Source organism: Macaca thibetana, chromosome 1 (genome assembly GCF_024542745.1).
Source record: "Macaca thibetana thibetana isolate TM-01 chromosome 1, ASM2454274v1, whole genome shotgun sequence".
Taxonomy (NCBI): Eukaryota; Metazoa; Chordata; class Mammalia; order Primates; family Cercopithecidae; genus Macaca; species Macaca thibetana.
In genome coordinates, this window is record NC_065578.1 from 8,201,042 (window position 1) to 8,221,208 (window position 20,167).

Below are 20,167 nucleotides of genomic sequence, written 5' to 3' on the forward strand. Positions count from 1 at the left end.
CCTCAGCATCCTGAGTAGCTGGGATTACAGGCATCCGCCACCATGCCCGGCTAATTTTTGTATTTTTAGTAGTGATGGGGTTTCACCACATTGGCCAAGCTGGTCTCGAACTCCTGACCTTAGGTGATCCACCCGCCTCGGCCTCCCAAGACCCAGTCTTAATCTATGTGCTACAGAGCATGTTTCCAGTCTGCCTATGGTGAGGGTCTCACACCCATGCCTGAACAAATGCTGTTTTGCAAAAATGTGCACTGCTTTCCTCCACTCCAAATATAAGCAGATGCTATTGTGATGAACAAATGCAAATTCTTTTAAAGTGTTAATAAGTCAATGTTACTTTTCTGACATTATGCATTTTCCTCAATCAAGGGAATCTAGAAAGTAAACTGCAATTATGTTGTGGGAGTCCATGAAAATCTTTCGTCTCTAAAACAAGGGACCCTCAGTATCTAAAAGGCAGGAAACCTACGTGACAGATCTGAACTAAATTCAAATCTAGCAACGCCTTCTCTGAGTTTGGCTTGCTTTCGTGCAGCTCAGCTATGTTACTTGCTGAAAAGGTTAACTAACTGCCCTGAAGCCAAAAGCAAAACAAAAGCAGAGCAAAACATCTCACCAAACATAGACGGATTTTGCAGCTAACATGTTTGGTTCAGGTTGGGACAAATGAATCCTTTGGGTCTCTTCCATTCAGTTACAGATCCTGCTTTTAAAGGCTGTTCCAGTAGAATGATTTCCACAGAGCATTGGTCTCTAAACCTCTCTCCTCCCTATAAAAGACCACCTGCTGGACAAGACTCCCCCTTGCCCCACCATGATCCCTCCCAACACAGAGTTCCTTCTGCAACACCAGGAGCCCCCCAGCGACTCTCCAGGAAGGCTGAACAGGACCTGGCAGCCAAGCCTGCTCTTGGCCCCTTTCCCTGAGCAACACACTCACCCCTTCTTCTTTCATGCTCTGATCCTGTTGCTCCATGCTTGCTCTGGAAGGGCAGAGTGCCGCTCACCTTCTTTTAGCCAAAGTAACGCGTGCACTGAATGGAGAGAGAAGACATTCTGGGTGCACTTTGGCCACGCCAAATAACAGCCAATAGCATTTTTATAGCCAGACTAAGTCAGAATAACCCTTTCAGGAACCTGGTCTTCCTTTCACTTCTGCTTTTAAATGAAACGTCTGGGGTTTGGCTAAGCAAGTGGGTGCCCCCTGGGGACTGCAGGCCCAGCATTGTCCTGATGGAACAGTCTGCGGTATTTCCCCATTGCTAAAGTCTCTACCAGTCAGGCTCATGGTGAGTGACTGGAAGGGTTATTTCTGTCAGGAACGCGTGGCAAACAACAGCTGTCATCCACCCTACACGACACCAGGTAATACAAGGGCAACAGATTGGGCCACTAGAGACCTCATAGACGCTGTCCCTGCCAGGAAAGCTACAGTCAAGTCTCTCTGGTGGAGAGTCAGTTTTGCCCAAGTAACCGTGCAACACTGGGGAAAGTTTCTCATTTTCCGTTTTTTTTTTTTTTTTTTGAGACAGAGTTTCGCTCTTGTCCCAGGCTAGAGTGCAGTGGCGTGATCTCGGCTCACTGCAACCTCCGCCTCCCGGGTTCAAGCGATTCCCCTGCTTCCACCTCCTGAGTAGCTGGGATTACAGGCGTGCACTACCACGCCCGGCTAATTTTTGTATTTTTAGTAGACACAGGGTTTTGCCATGTCTCGAACTTCTGACCTCAAGTGATTTGCCTTCCTTGGCCTCCCAAAGTGCTGGGATCACAGGCATGAGCCATCGCGCCCGGCCTCTTATTTTCCATTTTAAGGAGCTCAGAATGACCTAGAGATGTTACTTTCTGTGTATTCATCACTACTGGGAAGGTGGTAAATACCTCAAACCCCTTTCCAGGCAGGGCAGGGAAAGTGAGTCACAGTTGCTGGTCCAGGTCCGGCCATCTCAAGGCCAAGCCACTGTCAGTCCCCTGTGCTTGGCACTCATTCAGCTGTCACAGGGCATGCCAGAGTAAGTGGCCAAAATCCAAAGTCTCACAAGCCCCACAGGTTTTCATCTTTACAGGACATACTCCCTGTTTTATTTGCTGTGGCGTAAATCCAGTTACTTTAGTGATTCACTCCAAATCTCATGCATCTTTAAACAAGCAGAGACTGGGAGCCTGTGTTGGGCACTGTTCCTTACATTAGCAGCAAACCCCCAGGGTTGCTCAGGGTGGGAGACTGTGAGAAGCCTAGCAGTGTGGCCGTGTGTGTGTGTGTGTGTGTGTGTGTGCGGGTTGGTGGGGGGTGGGGGAGGTCCCTATTCACAAGGGAGAACTCAGCATTCCGTTTCACCAGCTTCACCTCATTTTTCTTCTGTGTACCACTGTCCTAGCGCACTGACTTGTGACTAAGGCATAGCAAGACCAGAGGTTTCCAATTATTTCAAAGATTTAGAAAAAATTTCCAAAGAAAATGCACTTTAACTGCAGGGATAGGATGGGAAGAGGAAATCACCGATAGGGGAGTGAGGAGACGGGTACAGGTGAGCAATCCAACAAAACGAAGCATCCAGGCCGGGCGTGGTGGCTCACGCCTGTAATCCCAGCACTCGGGGAGGCCAAGACGGGTGGATCACCTCAGGTCAGGAGTTCGAGACCAGCCTGACCAACATGGTGAAACCCCGTCTTTACTAAAAATACAAAAAGTAGCTGGGAGTGGGGGCAGACGCCTGTAATCCCAGCTATTTGGGAGGTTGAGGCAGGAGAATCGCTGGAACCCAGGAGGCGGAGGTTGCAGTGCACCGAGATCATGCCACTGTACTCCAGCCTGGGCGACAGAGCGAGACTCCATCTCTGTCCTCCACCCTCCCCTCAAAAAGAATCGTCCAAAGTTTGCAGTCATCAGTCACGTCAAGTGCATGACACCTGCTTCTATCTAGGCCCAGATCTTCCACTTCTCCCTGCCTCTGGGCGAGGGGGTAACTAAAAACGGGGGTCGCTGGCCGGGATGCGGGGACAGTGGGCCAGGCCCTCGGGCCCAGAGGGGATCATCCCGGGAGCTGCAGGCCGCAGTACCTGGTTCCTGCCAGTGACAGGGCGTCGCAAGCACAGCCATGGATGACGTCACCAACGCTCGACTCCTGCTTCCGCCCTGGAGGGAGCCGAGCGCAGGGAAGAGGGCGCGGCGCGAGGCAGTCACGACGCCAGGCTGCGGGCCGCTCAGTCAGTCCCTCTGCCCGGTGGGCCTGCGGGCTCCGGGTAGGTCCTGTCCCTGCCCAAGACCCCTCTGCCTCAGCCCGGATCCCCCTCGGCCTCTGCCTCAGCCTCCCCCTCTGCCTCGGTCCCCCTCTGCCTCGGTCCCCCTCTGCCTCAGCCCAGATCCCCCGCAGCCTCAGCCCGGGTTCCCCTCTGCCTTTGCCCGAGTGCCCCTCAGCCTCAGCCGGGGTCCCCTTCAGCTTCTGCCGGAGTCCCCTTCAGCTTCTGCGGAGTCCCTCAGCCTCGCCTGGGTCCTCCTTCTGGCCACGGACCCCCAACCTTTGTGGCGGGGGGGATCTGCCTCCAGGCCCCTGCCTCAGGCCGCCATTAGACCAAGGCCTGCAGGTTCCGAGAGCAGGGCGGGGTGGGAGACTGTGAGAAGCCTCGTGGCTCACAGCTGGAGGAGGGGGATGGGGGCCGTGGGGTGGGACTCGGGGGAGGAGGGTGGTCCTGGCAGACCTGAGGCAAGGGGATCGCTTGAGCCCAGGAATTCGATCATGCCACTGCACTCCAGCCCAGGTGACAGAGCAAGACCCTGTCTCTAGAAATAAATAAAAATTAAATTAAAAATTAAAGTTCCCTCTGTCTGTCCAGAGGTGAACTGAGGAGGGGACAAGAGACCGCGGGATTGGGGAGTGGGGAGAAGGAGCAGTGGAAGGTCTTTGCCATAGCCCAGGTGAAAGAACAATGTGACTTGGACCAGCATGGGGATGGAGAAGACAGAAGTAGATGCACTTGAGGGATATTGGTGATACGATGGGGGAGAGGAAATAGGAGCGTTTCTGTTACTGTTAATAAAAAAACAGAACTAGGCCAGTCGCGGTAGCTCATGCCTGTAAACCCAGCACTTTGGGAAGCCAGGGCAGGTGGATCACTTGAGGTCAGGAGTTCGAGACCAGCCTGGCCAACATGGTGAAACCCCGTTTCTACTAAAAATACCAAAAAAAAAAAAAAAAAAAAAATTATCCGGGCATGGTGGTGCACACCTATAATTCCAGTTATTTGGGAGGCTGAAGCAGGAGAATCTCTTGAACCCGAGAGGCGGAAGTTGCAATGAGCTGAGATCGCACCACTACACTCCAGCCTGGGTGACAGAGTGAGACCGTCTCCAAAAAAAAAAAAATGTAAAACAGAAAAGTTACCTTTCTGAATCAGAATGAAAAGCAAATGTTTTATATAAGAAAAATTTAACCAGGGCAAAATACTGTGTTAGCACCACACCACAAAGCAGGCAGGCCCATCTCCGGGTCGTTCTGTGACCAGATAATGATACCAGGACTTCAGTCACTACTGGCCTCACCTCTGCTAGGAATGTTCTAGAATTTTAAAGTTTTGCCATGGGCCTCTTTTGTACATGCTGCTAATGACTTCTCCTCATCCATAAATCCATTTGGTCAGTGCCTCTTCTGTAGTAATAGAATTGGGAGCAAGATCTGTGGCTGCCCAAAATAAAGACATTTCTCCATTGCTCTTGCAGTCAGTACAGACATAAAGTTCCGCTTAATGCAATGTATGCAAGATGCCATATGGCAGGCAGCTTCCAGAAACTTTGCTCTCTTAGCTTTGCCTGTTTCTCCATCCTGCTTCCTGGAATGGAGATGCCACCAGCTTGGGCCTTGAGATTGAAACCACATAGGACAGAGCACCAAGCTAGGAGAAGCTGGGGCCCCTTCCCCTGTGGAGCACCATCCCAGTTCCCCACCACCAACCTGACTTAGTAGGGAAGAAAAATACTTCTCCATTTTGTTTTCCGTTACTTGCAGCTGAAACTGTTTCCCCCTGGTCAAACTATTAAATGCATGCCTGAAAATCTGTTAGGACACAAAACAGGAAGATATTCTACCAAAGCCCCTGGTGGTACAAATGGCGGAGTCTGTTCTGCCTCACTCGGTAAGTGCTTCTGCGCTGTGAGTTAGTTAGTTCATTTGCAGATGGTAAACAAGAGAATGCTGGCCGGGTGCGGTGGCTCACACCTGTAATCCCAGCACTTTGGGAGGCCAAGGCAGGCAGATTACAGGAGTTCAACACCAGACTGGCTAACATGGTGAAAACCGGTCTCTATTAAAAATACAAAACTTAGCCAGGCTTGGTGGTGGGAGCCTGTAACCCCAGCTACTCAGGAGGCTGAGGCAGGAGAATCGCTTGAACCCAGGTGGTGGAGGTGGCAGTGGGCTGAGATCGAGCCACTGCACTTCAACCTGGGTGACGGCGCAAAACTCCATCTCCAAAAATTAAAAAAAAAATGAAAGAAAATAATACTGTCAGTAGAATGCAGAAACTGTGTTTGTATTCTTAGCAGCATGTTCATATAATAGTTTGAGGTGGTGGTGGGGCGGAGAGGGGCAAGCATTGTGTCAACAAAAGAGCAAGGCTTAGCAACGGTAAACCAAAAAGTATCTGAGACAGGTCTCGATCGATTTAGTAGTGTATTTTGCCAAGGTTAAGGACATGCCCAGAAGAAAAAAGCAGAATCTCAGAAACAGTCTGTGGTCTGTGCCTTTCTCCAAAGATGAGTTTGAGGGCTTCAGTATTTAAAGAAAAGCTGGCTGGAGGGGAAAGAGAGTATGGTAATCCACATGTTACAAAAGAAAACGTACAAGTAGAGGAATCATCATTTATATGTCTGTCTCTTGCTCAGTAAATCGGCACTTTACATAAGTAAGGTGAACACAGAGTAGCTCCTTGTGGGGATATTTAACCTTTTATTTGTCGCTGTCTGCTTAGAAACAAAAGGAAAGACAGCTCCTTGCATGACTCAGCTTTCAGCTTAATTTTTTTTCCTTTTTGGCAGAGTGAATTGGGGTCCTGAGTTTTTTATTTTCCTTTCACACAACGTATGAAGACCTTAAAGAGAAAACGGTGCAAATTCTGCAGGGCTCTGGGCTGGTTTTGTGATTTCAAGAAGCGCTTTCTCCTGTAATCCCAGAATTTTGGGAGGCTGAGGCAAGAGGATCGCTTGAGCCCAGGAGTTCGAGACCAGCCTGGGCAACATAGGGAGACCTTATCTCTACACATAATAAAAAATTATTCGGGTGTGGTGATGTGCACCTGTAGTCCCAGCTACTCGAGAGGCCGAGGCAGAAGAATTTCTTGAGCCAGGGACTTCAGGCTACAGTGAGCTGTGACTGAGCCACAGAACTCAGCTTGAGCAACAGAGTGAGATCCTGTCTCAAAAAACAAAAAAAGAAGTGCTTTCCAGGCTTTCTGTGGAGTCCTAATTAGGGAAATGGAGTCAGGTTGGCAGCACCAGGGGAAAGCAAAAGGGAAAGCAAATAAGCTATAAATCTGCCTTTCTTCATGGTCCAGGACAGATAAACAAAGAGGAAGCAGATGAGTTATAGGTCTGTCTGTGTTTATGTCCCAGGAAGTGTAGCCCTCCTGAACAAATAACACACATAACTCACAAACTTCCCGCTTAACATCAAACGCCTTAATTTATCAAACATCCCGGCTGACAGAAGAAGGCAGGTTAGCTCCTGCAGCCGTGGTGTTATCCATCATCCTAAGAACCGTCCTATAAAATCTCCAGCAAGCCTTTGTTTCCTTGCAGTCTGCTCCTCTTCTGCTGATACCGCCCGTTGCCTCCTTGCAACATATTTTCCTACTTTCTCTAACAAATCTATCTTTCTCTACCTACAACTGTCTTGGTAAATTCTTTTACTCCCGTGCCACTGGTCCAGACAGTTGTCACTGCCCTGTGACCCTTTCAATAATCTTAAACTAAATGGTGGAGTTAAGAGGACAGCTGAAGACATTTTAATATGTAATTTGTTTGTTTTAACTGATTGTAGCCTGAATTGGATTTTCAATTCTTTTTTTTTTTCTGAGGCAAAGTCTTGCTCTTGTCCCCCAGGCTGGAGTACAATGGCATGATCTCAACTCACTGCAACCTTGGCCTCCCGAGTTCAAGCGATTCTCCTTCCTCAACCTCCAGAGTAGTTGGGATTAAAGGGGCCTGCCACCATGCCCAGTTAATTTTTTGTACTTTTAGTAGAGACAGGGTTTCACCATGTTGGTCAGGCTGGTCTCCAACTCCTGACCTCAGGTGATCTGCCCGCCTCGGCCTCCCAAAGTGCTGGGATTACAGGCGTGAGCCCTGTGCCTGGCTTTTTTTTTTTTTTTGGAGATGGAGTCTTGCTGTGTTGCCCAGGCTTGGGTGCAATGGCACGATCTTGGCTCACTGCAACCTCCACCTTCCAGATTCAAGCGATTCTCCTGCCTCAGCCTCCCGAGTAACTGGAATTACACACACGTGCCACCACGCCTGGCTAATTTTTGTATTTTTAGTAGAGGCAGAGTTTCGCCATGTTGGCCAGGCTGGTCTTGAACTCCTGACCCCAAATGATCTGCCCTCCTCGGCCTCCCAAAGTGCTGGGATTACAGGTGTGAGCCACCGCACCTGGCCGGATTTTCAATTTTGATGAAACAGCTCTACTAGGAGTGAAAGACCCAAAGATCCTAATCTGAGAAGAGAAAGCTGTCCACCCCATGGCAGTGGAGATCTGCCCTAGCTGCTGTGCTTATCAAGACTGCATTTATACTTGTTTGTGTTCAGATTGTAAAACTGCATAGGATTCAAATGGTCCTTGCCAGTCCTTTCTCCCCTTAAGCCCTGTTATTTTTATGTGTCACTTGGCAGAATGTCTTGTTCTTTAGGAACATGTATCTCACGTGATAGCAGAAATGCCTACATGTGCCTTTGAGGCATAAAACAGGGTTGTTATCAAGGTGGTATCTATATTTGCCTTGCTTGATTGATGGGGAGAGGAAATGGCTCTTGGCCACACCCACATATTAATCTAAAGGAAAAAACTGAGGTGAAATCCATACAAGTAGAGAGTTTATTTGGGCCAGGTTTGAGGACTGCAACCCGGGAGCACAGATTCAAGTTGCCCTGAATGTATGTTCGTATCAGCAATAGTTACAAGTGTGGTTGTTTTTTTTTTTTTGAGATGGAGTCTCACTCTTGTTGCCCAGACTAGAATGCAGTGGCATGATCTTGGCTCACCGCAACCTCCATCTCCTGGGTTTAAGCAATTCTCCTGCCTCAGCCTCCCTAGTAGCTGGGATTACAGGCGCCTGCCACCACGCCTGGTTAATTTTGTATTTTTACTAGAGATAGGGTTTCACCATGTTGGCCAGACTGGTCTTGAACTCCTGACCTCATGATCTGCTCGCCTCGGTCTCCCAAAGTGCTGGGATTATAGGTGTGAGCCACTATGTGCAGCCTTACAAGTGGGTTTTTAAAAGAAAAAAGGAAGGCTGGACACAGTGGCTCATGCCTCTAATCCCAAGCACTTTGGGAGGCTGAGGCAGGCAGATCACTTGAGCTCAGGAGTTCAAGACTAGTCTGGCCAAAATGGCAAGACCCCATCTCTACAAAAATACAAAAATTAGCCAGGCATGGTGCTGCACGCCTGTAGTCCCAGCCACTTGGGAGGCTGGAGTGGAAGGATCGCTTAAGCCTCGGAGGCGGAGGTTGCAGTGAACTGAGATAGCGCCACTGCACTCCTGCCTGGGCAACAGAGTCAAAACCTGTCTCAAAAAAAAAAAAAGAAAGAAAGAAAGAAAGAAAAGGCCGGGCGCAGTGGCTCACGTCTGTAATACCAGCACTTTGGGAGGCTAAGGTGGGTGGATCACCTGAGGTCAGGAGTTCGAGACCAGTCTGGCCAACATAGTGAAACTCCATCTCCACTAAAAATACAAAAACAAAGAAAAAAAATTAGCTCGGCGTGGTGGCGGGCACCTGTAATTCCAGCTACTTGGGAGGCTGAGGCAGAAGAATCATTTCAACCTGGTTGCAGTGAGCTGAGATTGTCCCATTGCATTCCAGCCTGGACAACAAGGGTGAAACAGGGAAAGAGGGAGGGAGGGAGAAAGGGAGGAGGGAGGGAGGAAGGCAGGCAGGAAGGCAGGCAGGAAGGAAGGAAGGCAGGCAGGAAGGCAGGAAGGAAGGCAGGAAGGAAGGCAGGCAGGAAGGCAGGCAGGAAGGAAGGAAGGCAGGAAGGAAGGCAGGAAGGCAGGCAGGAAGGAAGGCAGGCAGGAAGGAAGGAAGGCAGGCAGGAAGGAAGGCAGGAAGGAAGGAAGGCAGGAAGGAAGGAAGGAAGGCAGGCAGGGAGGCAGGGAGGGAGGGAGGGGCAATGGGAATGTTGGTCCTGATCCAGACCCCAAGAGAAGGTTCTTGGACTTCGTGTGAGAAAGAATTCGGGGTGAGTCCATAGAGTAAGGTGAAAGCAAGTTTATCAAGAAAGTAAAGAAATAAAACAAGGCTACTCCATAGGCAGAGCAGTGGTCTGGGCTGCTCAGCTGATTATACTTGTAATTAGTTCTAGTTCTTTGCTAAACAAGGGGAGGATTACCCACTAGTTTTCTGGGAAAGGGGTGGACAATTCCCCAGAACTGAGGGCTCCTCCCGCTTTTAGACCATATAGGGTAACTTCCTGAGGTTGCCATGGCATTTGTAAACTGTCATGGCACTAGTGGGAATGTCTTTTAGCAGGCTAATGTATTATAATTAGCATATAATGAGCAGTGAGGAAAACCGAGGTCACTTTCATCACCATCTTGGTTTCAGTGGGTTTTTGTGGCTTCTTTACCACATCCTTTCATCAGCAAGGTTTTTGTGACCTTGTGCTGACTTCCTATTTCATCCTGTGACTAAGAATGCCTTAACCTCCTGGGAATGCAGCCCAGTAGGTCACTGCCTCACTTTACTCAGTCCCTATTCAAGATGGAGTCACTCTGGTTCCAATGCCTTGGACAGGAGGAGGGTAAGGGATACAAGACTACATATTGGGCCGGGCGCGGTGGCTCAAGCCTGTAATCCCAGCACTTTGGGAGGCCGAGACGGGCAGATCACGAGGTCAGGAGATAGAGACCATTCTGGCTAACATGGTGAAACCCCGTCTCTACTAAAAAATACAAAAAAACTAGCCAGGCGAGGTGGCGGGCGCTGTAATCCCAGCTACTCGGGAGGCTGAGGCAGGAAAATGGCTTAAACCTGGGAGGCGGAGCTTGCAGTGAGCTGAGATCCGGCCACTGCACTCCAGCCTGGGCGACAAAGCGAGACTCTGTCTCAAAAAAAAAAAAAGACTACATATTGGGTGCAGTGTACAGCGCTTGGGTGATGGGTGCACCAAAATCCCAGAAATTACCACTAACGAATTTATCCATGTAACCAAAAACCACTTGTATCCCCCAAAACTATTGAAAAACATTTTATTTAAAGAGGAAACAGTTCTTTACCAAGAATTTACATCAAAACCATGTAAACTGTAGATTGACTCTACATTGTTCTTTGTACCATGAATTCCAAAACCCTGAAGAAAATGGGCGAGGCAGCTATCAGGAGCAAAGTATCTTCAAATAACTGCCCTGGACATGGGTGGGGAAATGACTCAAGTTCCCACTCACATCTCTCTGGGCCTAATAAATTTTGCGAACCTCACAGGGCTCACACTGCTCGGCTGTTTTTCTTTTCATTCCAGGTTTAGATAAGGGAGGAATCATTAACAGGTCAGGTGGACCTGACCACCCCACAGTGCTCTTGTTTTGCTTTTGGCACAGGCAGTGTTTCTTGTCTGGGGAAGGGAGAGGGGTGCATCCAGTTGGTTGACACAGGACCTCCCAACCCTGGTGCCCACATGTGGTGTCTCCCTCTTCCTCTTTTGTGAAAAGCCACACCCCACCTTGGGCATGCCACCTGGCCGCGGGAACCCAAGTCTGCAGGGAGGGGCCAGAAAACGTGCATCTTCGAGTGTATCTTCCTTCAGGAGCCAGTTCCTTATTCTGTCCTCACTTGAGCTCCCTTCCAAGCTCCTACTAGATGGCCCCGAGGCAGAGAGGTTGCTGATCACACTTTGACATGCCTGGGGTGTAAACTTCAGAGACATGACAAGGTGCCTATGTGTTTTCTTACCAAAAACAGAATTTGACCTCGCCTATCAGAGAGTGCACGTGCCCAGGAAGGGCGTGCTCCTGGAGAAGCACAGGCAGAAGGCGTGAAAGCCGGGGCAGCAGAGGCTCTTCAGGACTCAAGGGGCTTCTGTCAGTTACACATTACCCTGAATAGACACTCCTCTTTTTATTTTTGATTTATTTGTTTATTTTGTTGAGACAGTCTCATTCTGTTGCCCAGGCTGGAGTACAGTGGCGTGATCTTGGCTCCCTGCAACCTTTGCCTCCTGGGTTCAAGCGATTCTCTTGCCTCAGCCTCCTGAATAGCTGGGATTATAGGCGTGAGCCACCATGCTCAGCTAATTTTTTGAATTTTCAGTAGAGATGGGGTTTCACCATGTTGGCCAGGCTGGTCTTGAACTCCCAACCTCAGGTGATCTGCCCGCCTCGGCCTCCCAAAGTGCTGGGATTACAGGTGTAAGCCACCATGCCCAGCCGATACCCCTCTTGTTAAAAACACCATAACATAATTTTAACTTATCATTTTAACTGTGTTTTTTAAAATAAATGTGCAGTTGATTTGTGGTAAGTATATTCACATTGTTATGAAACAGATCTCCAGAACCTTTTCATCTTGCAAAACTGAAACTCTATCCCCATTAAACAACTACTCCCCATTTTCCCTCCCCAAAGCCCCTGGTAACCACCATTCTACTTTTCTGCTTCTACGAGATTGGGCACTCACGATACCTCATGTAAGTAGGATCATGCAGTATCTGTCTTTTTGTAACTGATTTCTGAAGACTTAGAGCATGTCTTCATGAGTCCTTCCTGTTGTAACATGGAACAAGATTGCCTTCCTTTCTAAGGCTGGATCATACTCCATTGTGCACACACCACATCTGGTTTACCCATTTATCTGTCAGCAGTCACTTGGGTTGCCTCTATTAATACCTTTGGCAGTTGTAAGAAATGCAGCTATGTGCATGGGTGTACAAGTATCTCGATGAGCCCCCACTTTCAATTATTTTGGATATGTACCCAGAAGTGGGATTGCTGGATCACATGGTAATTCAAATTTTTAATTTTTTTTAGGAATCACCATTCTGTTTTCCACAGTAGCTATACCATTTTACATTCTCACCAACAGTATATAAGAGTTTCAGTTTCTCCACATCCTCACCAACACTTGTTATTTTCTGGGTTGTTATTGTTGTTGTTTTTGGTAGTAGCCATCCTAACAGGTGTGAGGCGATCTCTCATTGTGGTTTTGATTTGCTTTTCCCTAATGATGAGTGATGTTGAGCATCTTTCCATGTTCGTGTTGACCATCCGTACATCTTTGGAGAAATGTCTATTCAAGTTCTTTCCTAATGAGACCACTCTCTTGGATCACAGAAAATGAGACCAGGCAGGCCATAAATAATATCCAGTGGTGTGCAGGAGCCAGCTTATGTATAATGTGAAAATAAATAATTCAAAATCAAAGCTGTTGGAAATTGGAATTATTTTGAGTCTTAAAGGAAGGTGCTTGTAGGACCTTTAACCCCTCTCGCCTGGGCCGACAGGTGTGAGTCACTCCGCCTGGCCATGAATACACTCCTTTCAACTGGATTCTGATTCTTTAGATCATTTCAGGTTGCCAATAACCTCATCAAAATGAAAAACCGGCAGGCGAGGTTGCTCACGCCTGCAAACTCAGCACCTCAGAGGCTGAGGTGGGCGAATCACTTGAGCTCAGGAGTTAAGACTGGCCTGGGCGATGTGGTGAAACTTCATCTCTACAAAAAATACTAAAAAAAAAAAAAAAAAGCTAGCTGAGGGTGATGGCACATGCCCTTGTTCCCAGCTCCTCAGGAGGCTGAGGTGGGAGGATCACTTGAGCCTGAGTGGTCAGGGCTGGAGTGGGCTGTGATCATACCACTGCACTCCAGGCCGGGCAACAGCATGAGACCTTGTTTCAGGAAAAAAACAAAAAACAAAAAACACGACCAGAACAAAACCCACACTTTTGTGCCTCAAAAGACATTGTCAAGAAAGTAAAAAGATGAGCTGGGTACAGTGGCATGTGCCTATATTCCCAGAGACTTGGGAGGCTGAGGCAAGAGAGATCAGGAGTTCAAGTCCAGCCTGGGCAATGGAGATAGACTCCTTCTCTTAAAAAAAAAAAAAAAAAAAAAGTGAAAAGACAAGAGACCAGAAGAAAAATTTTTGCAAATCATATATCTTATAAGGGTCTGGTATCCAGAATATATAAAGACCTCTTACAACTCAACAACAAAAGACAAACAACCCAATTCAAAATGGGCAAAACACTTTTGAATAGATTATTTTCTCCAAAGAAGATATGCAAATGACCAAGAAGCACTTGAAAAGATACTTGGCATCATTACTCACTAGAGAAATGCAAATCAAAAACAAAATGAGGCATCATTTCACACATTAGGATGACTATCATACATAAAAAAAAAAAAAGGAAATTAACTAGTGTTGGTGGTCAGGTGAGGTGGCTCACACCTATAATCCCAGCACTTTGGGAAGCTGAGGTAGGTGGATCACTTTAGCCCAGGAGTTCAAGACCAGCCTGGGCAACATAGCAAAACCCTGTCTCTACTAAAAATAGAAAAATTAACCAGGTGTGGTGGTGCACACCTGTAATCCCAGCTACTCGGGAGGCCGAGGCATGAGAATTGCTTGAACTCAGGAGGTGGAGGTTGCAGTGACCTGAGATTGCACCACTGCTCCCCAGCCTGGGAGACAGAGCAAGACTCTGTCTCCAAAAAATAAAATAAAACAAATGTTGGTTAGAATGTGGAAAAATTAGAACTCTTGTACCTTGCTGATGGGAATGTAAAATGGTTCAGGTACTGAGGAAAACAGTTTGGTGGTTCCTCAAAAAGTTAAACATAGAATTACCATATGACCCAGCAATTCTACTCCTAGATGTATACCCAAAAAGAATGAAAAACATGTACTCCAGCAAATACACGTGCATATATGTTCATAGCAGCAGTATTTACAATCGTCAAAAGGGGGAAACAGCCCAAATGTCCATCAGTGGATGAACAGATAGGCAAATTGTGGCACATACACAATGGAATACTATACAGCTATAAGAAGAAATGAGCCAGGCACAGGGGTGCATGCCTGTAGTCCCAGCTCCCCAGGAGGCTGAAGTGGGAGGATCACTTGAGTCCCAGAGTTCAAGTCTAGCCTTGGCAACATAGGGAGATCCTGTCTCTAAAAAGAAAAACAAACAAACAAACAAAACCAGAAGTACTGATACGTGCTACATGAGCTTCAAAAACATGCTGAGTGAAAGAAGCCAGACAGAAAAAGGTTGCATATTGTATGATTCCATTTATGTGAAAAATACAGAATAGGTAAATCCATAGAGAATGCAGATTGATGGTCTGGGAAAAGGCTCCTATGTTGTTGAACCTGCCCAGTTGTGGGTGTGCAGCCCAACTCTGACCTAAGTAAATTCCCAGAAGTCTTTCCTGTATTTTGAATTTGTAGTAACAGCTGTGGGCATTCTAGCAGCAGTTCGATGATCATATATGATACCGCAAACAGGACAAAAAAATGCAGATTGGTGGTTGCCAGGGACTGGGGGCAGGGGTAATGAGAAGTGACAGCTAATAGGCACCTTTTCCTTTTGGGGTGAAGAAATAGATGAAGTTATTCATTAATTGTGCAACCCTGTGAATATAGTAAATGCTGCCAAATTGTTCACTTTCAAATGGTTAATTTCATGTTATGTACATTTCACCTCAATAAAAAAAAGAAATCAATACTAGCCTGGGTAACACAGCAAGACTCTGTCTCAAAAAAATTTTTTTTAAAGACAACTATTTTGCTGGGACATCATTTATCTACACTTAAAGAACTGTAAGCTCAAATGCAATGCAAGGGCAGGGCCCTGCTGAATCGGGAATAATATGCTTTAAGCAATGCAGTTTTCCATGAAAGTGCACATTTTTCTCCATGGTTTGAACTCTGCCGTGGTGAAAATGAGACAGGAATAATACAGGGTGATCACAGGAGAATAGAAAATTCCAGGCAGCAGTTTTGCATGACTAGCAAAAGGAAACCATTGAAATAGCTGCAGAAGTAGGGGCCCTGAAAAACAGGATGTGGGCCAAGCTGGCTAAAGCCAACTGGAACCAATATAGCGCTGGATTTGACCTAGGTTTCACGTAGGACCTCATTATACGCTCATTAACATACTAAACCCTGCCAGGTTTGGTGGCTCACGCCTGTAATCCCAGCACTTTGGGAGGCTGAGGCGGGCGGATCACCTGAGGTCAGGAGTTCAAGACCAGCCTGGCCAACGTGGTGAAACCCCATCTTTACTAATAACACAAAAAAATTAGCAGGACATGGTGGTGCATGCCTGTAATCCCAGCTACTCGGGAGGCTGAGGCAGGAGAATCGCTTGAACCCAGGAGGTGGAGGTTGCAGTGAGTTGAGATCGCACCATTGCACTCCAGCCTGGGTAACAAGAGTGAAACTCCATCTCAAAACAAACAAACAAAAACATACTAAACCCACATCCACCAGTGCCATGACAGTTCCTGGGACATCCATATTTGGCATAAAAACAGGTAACACCACAATTTTGAGAAACCCTCACCTTTTTCCAGGAATCTTCATAAATATCCCACCCCTTGGTTAAAGAAACCCAGAAAGGTGGCAGCTCCAAAGCCCGCTGGATGCAACTCTTTTGCATAGGCCCGAACTCTCCTTTCTTGAGTGTGTACCTTTTGCTTTGCAATAAATCTCTGTACTTTCACTATTTTCTGACTTGTCCTTGAATTCCTTCTAGCAAAGGGGTCAAGAGCCTGGACACCGCCTGGGGTTAAGGTCCCACTGGTGTTTGGGGACCTCCCCTAGCCCACTGGCATCAGAAACATTACACAAATCAGCTCACACTATAAATCAGCACCCGGCCCACCATCCCAGCCTGTTGAACATTTTCCAGCACATCACGGACTCTGGTACTACATCGGGCACCAGGTCCAGATAACACATCTTGCATCTCACCTGGGATCTTGAGGAACATGCTATGGAAGCCAGCAGCCCTATGGGGGCAGCCACACCACGTGAGCATCAGCCACACCCTTGGCGACCCTGGAACCAGACCATCCTCCAGCCCCTGTTGGTCTGGAAACCTGCAACGGCCCCATCACTTGGGAACTGGTTAGAAAAATGCAAAATCCACTTGATTCCAGATCTGCTGAATCGGAACCTGCATTTTGGCCACATCCCTGGTGGTTCAAGCTCACATTTAAGTTCAAGAAGCTCTGCTCTGGGCTTTTCCTGAATGCGGCACACCAGTGATTCCTCCTGGCCCCAAGGCCTCTGTGCCCAACCAGCGCTGACTTACCCCTGGCCTTGCACAGCACCCCCAGGGCTCTCCTTGGTGTTGATGTGGGCGCTGGCTGACTGCCGACAGCACTCCGTGCCTGCTCTCCGACTCTGTCCCGCGTCTGCTTTTCCTCCTGGGATAATGTGGTGCTGGTGTTGATGAAAAGAGTCAAACTGTAAAATATTTTTAGAGATTTATTCTGAGCCAAATACGAGTGACCACGACCTGTGACACAGCCCTCGGGGGTCCTGAGAACATGTGCCCAAGGGGGTCAGGGTACAGCTTGCTTTTCTACATTATAGGGAGGCATGAGACATCGATCAAATACATTTAAGAAATACATTGTTTTGGTCCAGAAAGGTGGGACAGTTCAAAGGTAGGGGAGGGTTCTTCCAGGCTATAATAAATTTAAACACTTTCTGGTTGATGGTTGAATTTGTCTAAAGACCTGGGATTAAACAGAAAGGAATGTCTGTAAGATAAGAGGTTGTGGAGACCAAAGTTTTATCATGCAGATGAAGCTTTTAGCTAGCAGGTTTCAGAGAGAATAAGTTGCAAAATGTTTCTTATCGTCTTTAAAGTCTGTGTTGTTCATGCTGGAGAGATTTGATGAGATATGTTCGAACCCCACTTCCACTATGGCCTGAAACAATCTCTCAGGTTAAGTTTTAAGAGCCCCGCCTGAGAGAAGTTCATTCAGATGGTTGTGCAGGCGGGCGGGGGTGGGGGGAACTTAGAATTTTATTTTTGGTTTACACTGGAGTGACAGTGGTACAGGATGGGGCAGGTTTGTTCCCCTCCAGGCGAAGACAAGTGCTGGCTGCAGAGAGGTTTTTTTTTTTTTTTTTTTTTTTTTTTTGAGACGGAGTCTCGCTCTGTAGCCCAGGCTGGAGTGCAGTGGCCGGATCTCAGCTCACTGCAAGCTCCGCCTCCCGGGTTCACGCCATTCTCCGGCCTCAGCCTCCCGAGTAGCTGGGACTACAGGCGCTGCCACCTCGCCCGGCTATTTTTGTATTTCTTAGTAGAGACGGGGTTTCACCGTGTTAGCCAGGATGGTCTGGATCTCCTGACCTCGTGATCCGCCCATCTCGGCCTCCCAAAGTGCTGGGATTACAGGCTTGAGCCACCGCGCCCGGCTGCAGAGAGGTTTTATCTGCTGGTATTTGAGAAGCTTTCCCTGATGCAACAGGCCCAGGCAAGTTCAGGGTTCTGCTTTCTGCCAGGGAGAAAAGCTAAAGGGAGGGAGGGTCTGATCCCATCTCTGGCATCATGGTCCTACGAAATTGCTGGAAATGTTTTCCTCATTAACAGGTACTGCCCAACAAGAATAAATCTTCCCTCCCAGGTCTCCTATTGACTGCTGAGGGTGGGCCTGGGTTCCTGGGAACAAAGGAGGGGTGAGGTGGGACAGGGAGTTCAATCTTCATGATCACTTGGGTAATGCAAGAAAGGCTAACTAGCAGGGATAATGACAGCTGGGCTTTCTCTAGGGCTCTTTCTCCAGCTTAGTCATTGCCTGAAGTGTAATTGCCCGGATGGGTTCTTCCTGCCGGCTACACTGACAAAGTCAATTGACTGAAACCATGGCATTGCAGTAAAGAAAGAGTTTAATTGCTGTGAGGCCAGCCACGCCCTAAGGGAGAGGGAGTTACCCCTCAAATTAATCTCCCTGAAAGCTCAGAGGCCAGGGATTTTCTTTTTTTCTTTTCTTTTCTTTTTTTTTTTTTTGAGTTGAAGTCTCACTTTGTTGCCCAGGCTGGAGTGCAGTGGCACAATCTCAGCTCACTACAACCTCTGCCTCCCAGGTTCAAGTGATTCTCCTGCCTCAGCCTCCTGAGTAGCTAGGATTACAGGCATGTACCACCATGCCTGGCTAATTTTTGTATTTTTTTAGTAGAGATCAAGTTTCACCAAGTTGGTCAGGTTGGTCTTGAACTCCTGACCTCAAGCAATCCACACACCTTGACCTCCCAAAGTGCTGGGATTATAGGCGTAAGCCACTGCACCTGGCCAAGGTTAGGGATTTTCAAAGATAGTTTGGTGGGCAGCAGACTAGGGAATGGGTGCTATTGATTGGTTGGGGAATGCCATCATAAGGGTATGGAAAATGGTACTGGTGCTTGACAGAGCAGGAGCATCACCATCTTGAACAAACACCAACCATCCTAAGTTCCACTTAATTAAAAAACCCCTAAATCCAGCCCCAAAACATCAGCCTAATGGCTAACGTCAGCATAACCAGAAACATTAACCCTAAGATAAATCTCTCTCTGACCAGAAACATGCCAACCCCAAGGTAGTCTCCCCTGTGACCATAGACATTCCAACCCTGCAATAAACTTTCCCTCACATAGAAACATTCTGAACCTATGATAAGTCCCCTTTTTCAAAACCCTTAAATATTCTTAGTCTGTAAGAGAGAAGAACTCTCTGACCTAACTTGTCCAGAAGCCCCTCTCAGGTTTGTTTTCTCTAAAATAAACCTGTCCTTAACTGTCAAGCCACATTTTGTGTTTCTTTCTTCTTTCTTTAAGTCTTACATTTGGTGCCACAACCCGGGATGGGTGCTGGCAGCAGAGGCTCTCTTGCAACCCAGGAGGCAGTGGGCAGCAGCAGCCCTCATCCTGAGCTAACTCCTGGATCCTGAGAGCCTCTGGAAACCCACCCTGTCTTTCTCTTACTTCACTTTTCAAGCGATTTGTGTAAGGAGGACAACTAATCTGAAGGAGAGTGCAAGGCTTGGGCCAGAGCTACTCTCTGATGGGCTCTCAAAACCCTCGGGTATCAGGAATCCACCTCCAACTGCCCACAACAGGTATTTCACTCTCTAGCCCTTGTTCCCTCTTCCTTCCTCTTCTCTCTCTCTTCCTCATGTGGCTCCAGTCCAGGAGGCCCTCTGCCAATTCCAACTGGAACATCCAACATTGGACAGTCATCCAGCCAACTGGGAAAATCTGCCTTCCCCTGGCTTTCTTGCAGTACCTGGGAAAATCAGATCTGCCGTCCTGGTCCTCAGAGGGCCAATGGGACTAAGCTAGAGGAAATCCTGGGGATGTCCAGTTTCTTCTCAGCTTAACTGTCCTCTTTAGAAAGAGGATACTGGATTTCTGTCTTTTGTCTGGGGATGCCTAGAACAAAACCAGACACACTCAGTTTCCTCTTACCAGCCCACATGGCTGCCAAAAAATCCCACATTCCTAGATCCTCCCCACTGGGCTGTCTCCTTTGGAACCTCACCAAACTTGGCTTACAGGGGAACCTAAAGCCAAAGCATTTAGTTTTTTATTGCAACACAGCCTGGCCCTAATACAAATGAAATAATGACAGTTGATGGCCTGAAAATGGCACCTTTGACTTTCAAATTCTCAGGGACCTTAACAACTTTATAACCAAGAATAGCAAATGGCAAGAGATTCCCTATATTTGGGCTTTCTTCTATCTTAGATCCCAACCCTCCCTATGCCAAGCTTGCACCCCTCATGAAATCCCTCTTCTTAATGAAAATCCTCCCTGAGTCTTTCCTTCCTCTGGAATTCCTTCCTCCGAAACCCCTTTTGACCCTGCAGATAAACCCCCGCCCCGTATTCACAACCCTCTGCATCTGCTCCTCACCCACCCAAACCCTGGCCCCTCCTGCTCCCAAGCCTTTAACGCCAAACCCCC

At 47.7% G+C, this 20,167-nt stretch overlaps 1 protein-coding gene and 1 non-coding gene across 6 annotated transcripts in view; one reads left to right on the forward strand and one right to left on the reverse strand.

Annotated features, from left to right (window-relative positions):
• SLC2A5 (solute carrier family 2 member 5) overlaps positions 1 to 19,853 on the reverse strand; it is a 52,503-nt gene extending 32,650 nt beyond the window's left edge. Inside the window, exons 1-3 of one of the 5 annotated variants that reach the window (XM_050788440.1) lie at positions 19,487 to 19,853; positions 16,523 to 16,653; positions 941 to 1,034 (exon numbers count right to left, since the gene is read on the reverse strand). In XM_050788440.1, the coding sequence (XP_050644397.1) occupies positions 941 to 976 (36 nt within the window). In that variant the 5' untranslated portion in view covers positions 977 to 1,034; positions 16,523 to 16,653; positions 19,487 to 19,853. Of the gene's footprint in view, positions 1 to 940; positions 1,035 to 1,137; positions 1,305 to 3,057; positions 3,161 to 16,522; positions 17,108 to 19,486 lie in introns of those variants that run through there. The other 4 variants (XM_050788433.1, XM_050788414.1, XM_050788420.1 and 1 more) reach the window with 4 other exon arrangements.
• Positions 14,542 to 14,711, forward strand: LOC126945390 (small Cajal body-specific RNA 16). Its single transcript, XR_007722435.1, has one exon. It is a non-coding gene; the product is annotated as a small Cajal body-specific RNA 16 (non-coding RNA).
• Positions 19,854 to 20,167: the final 314 nt, after the last annotated feature.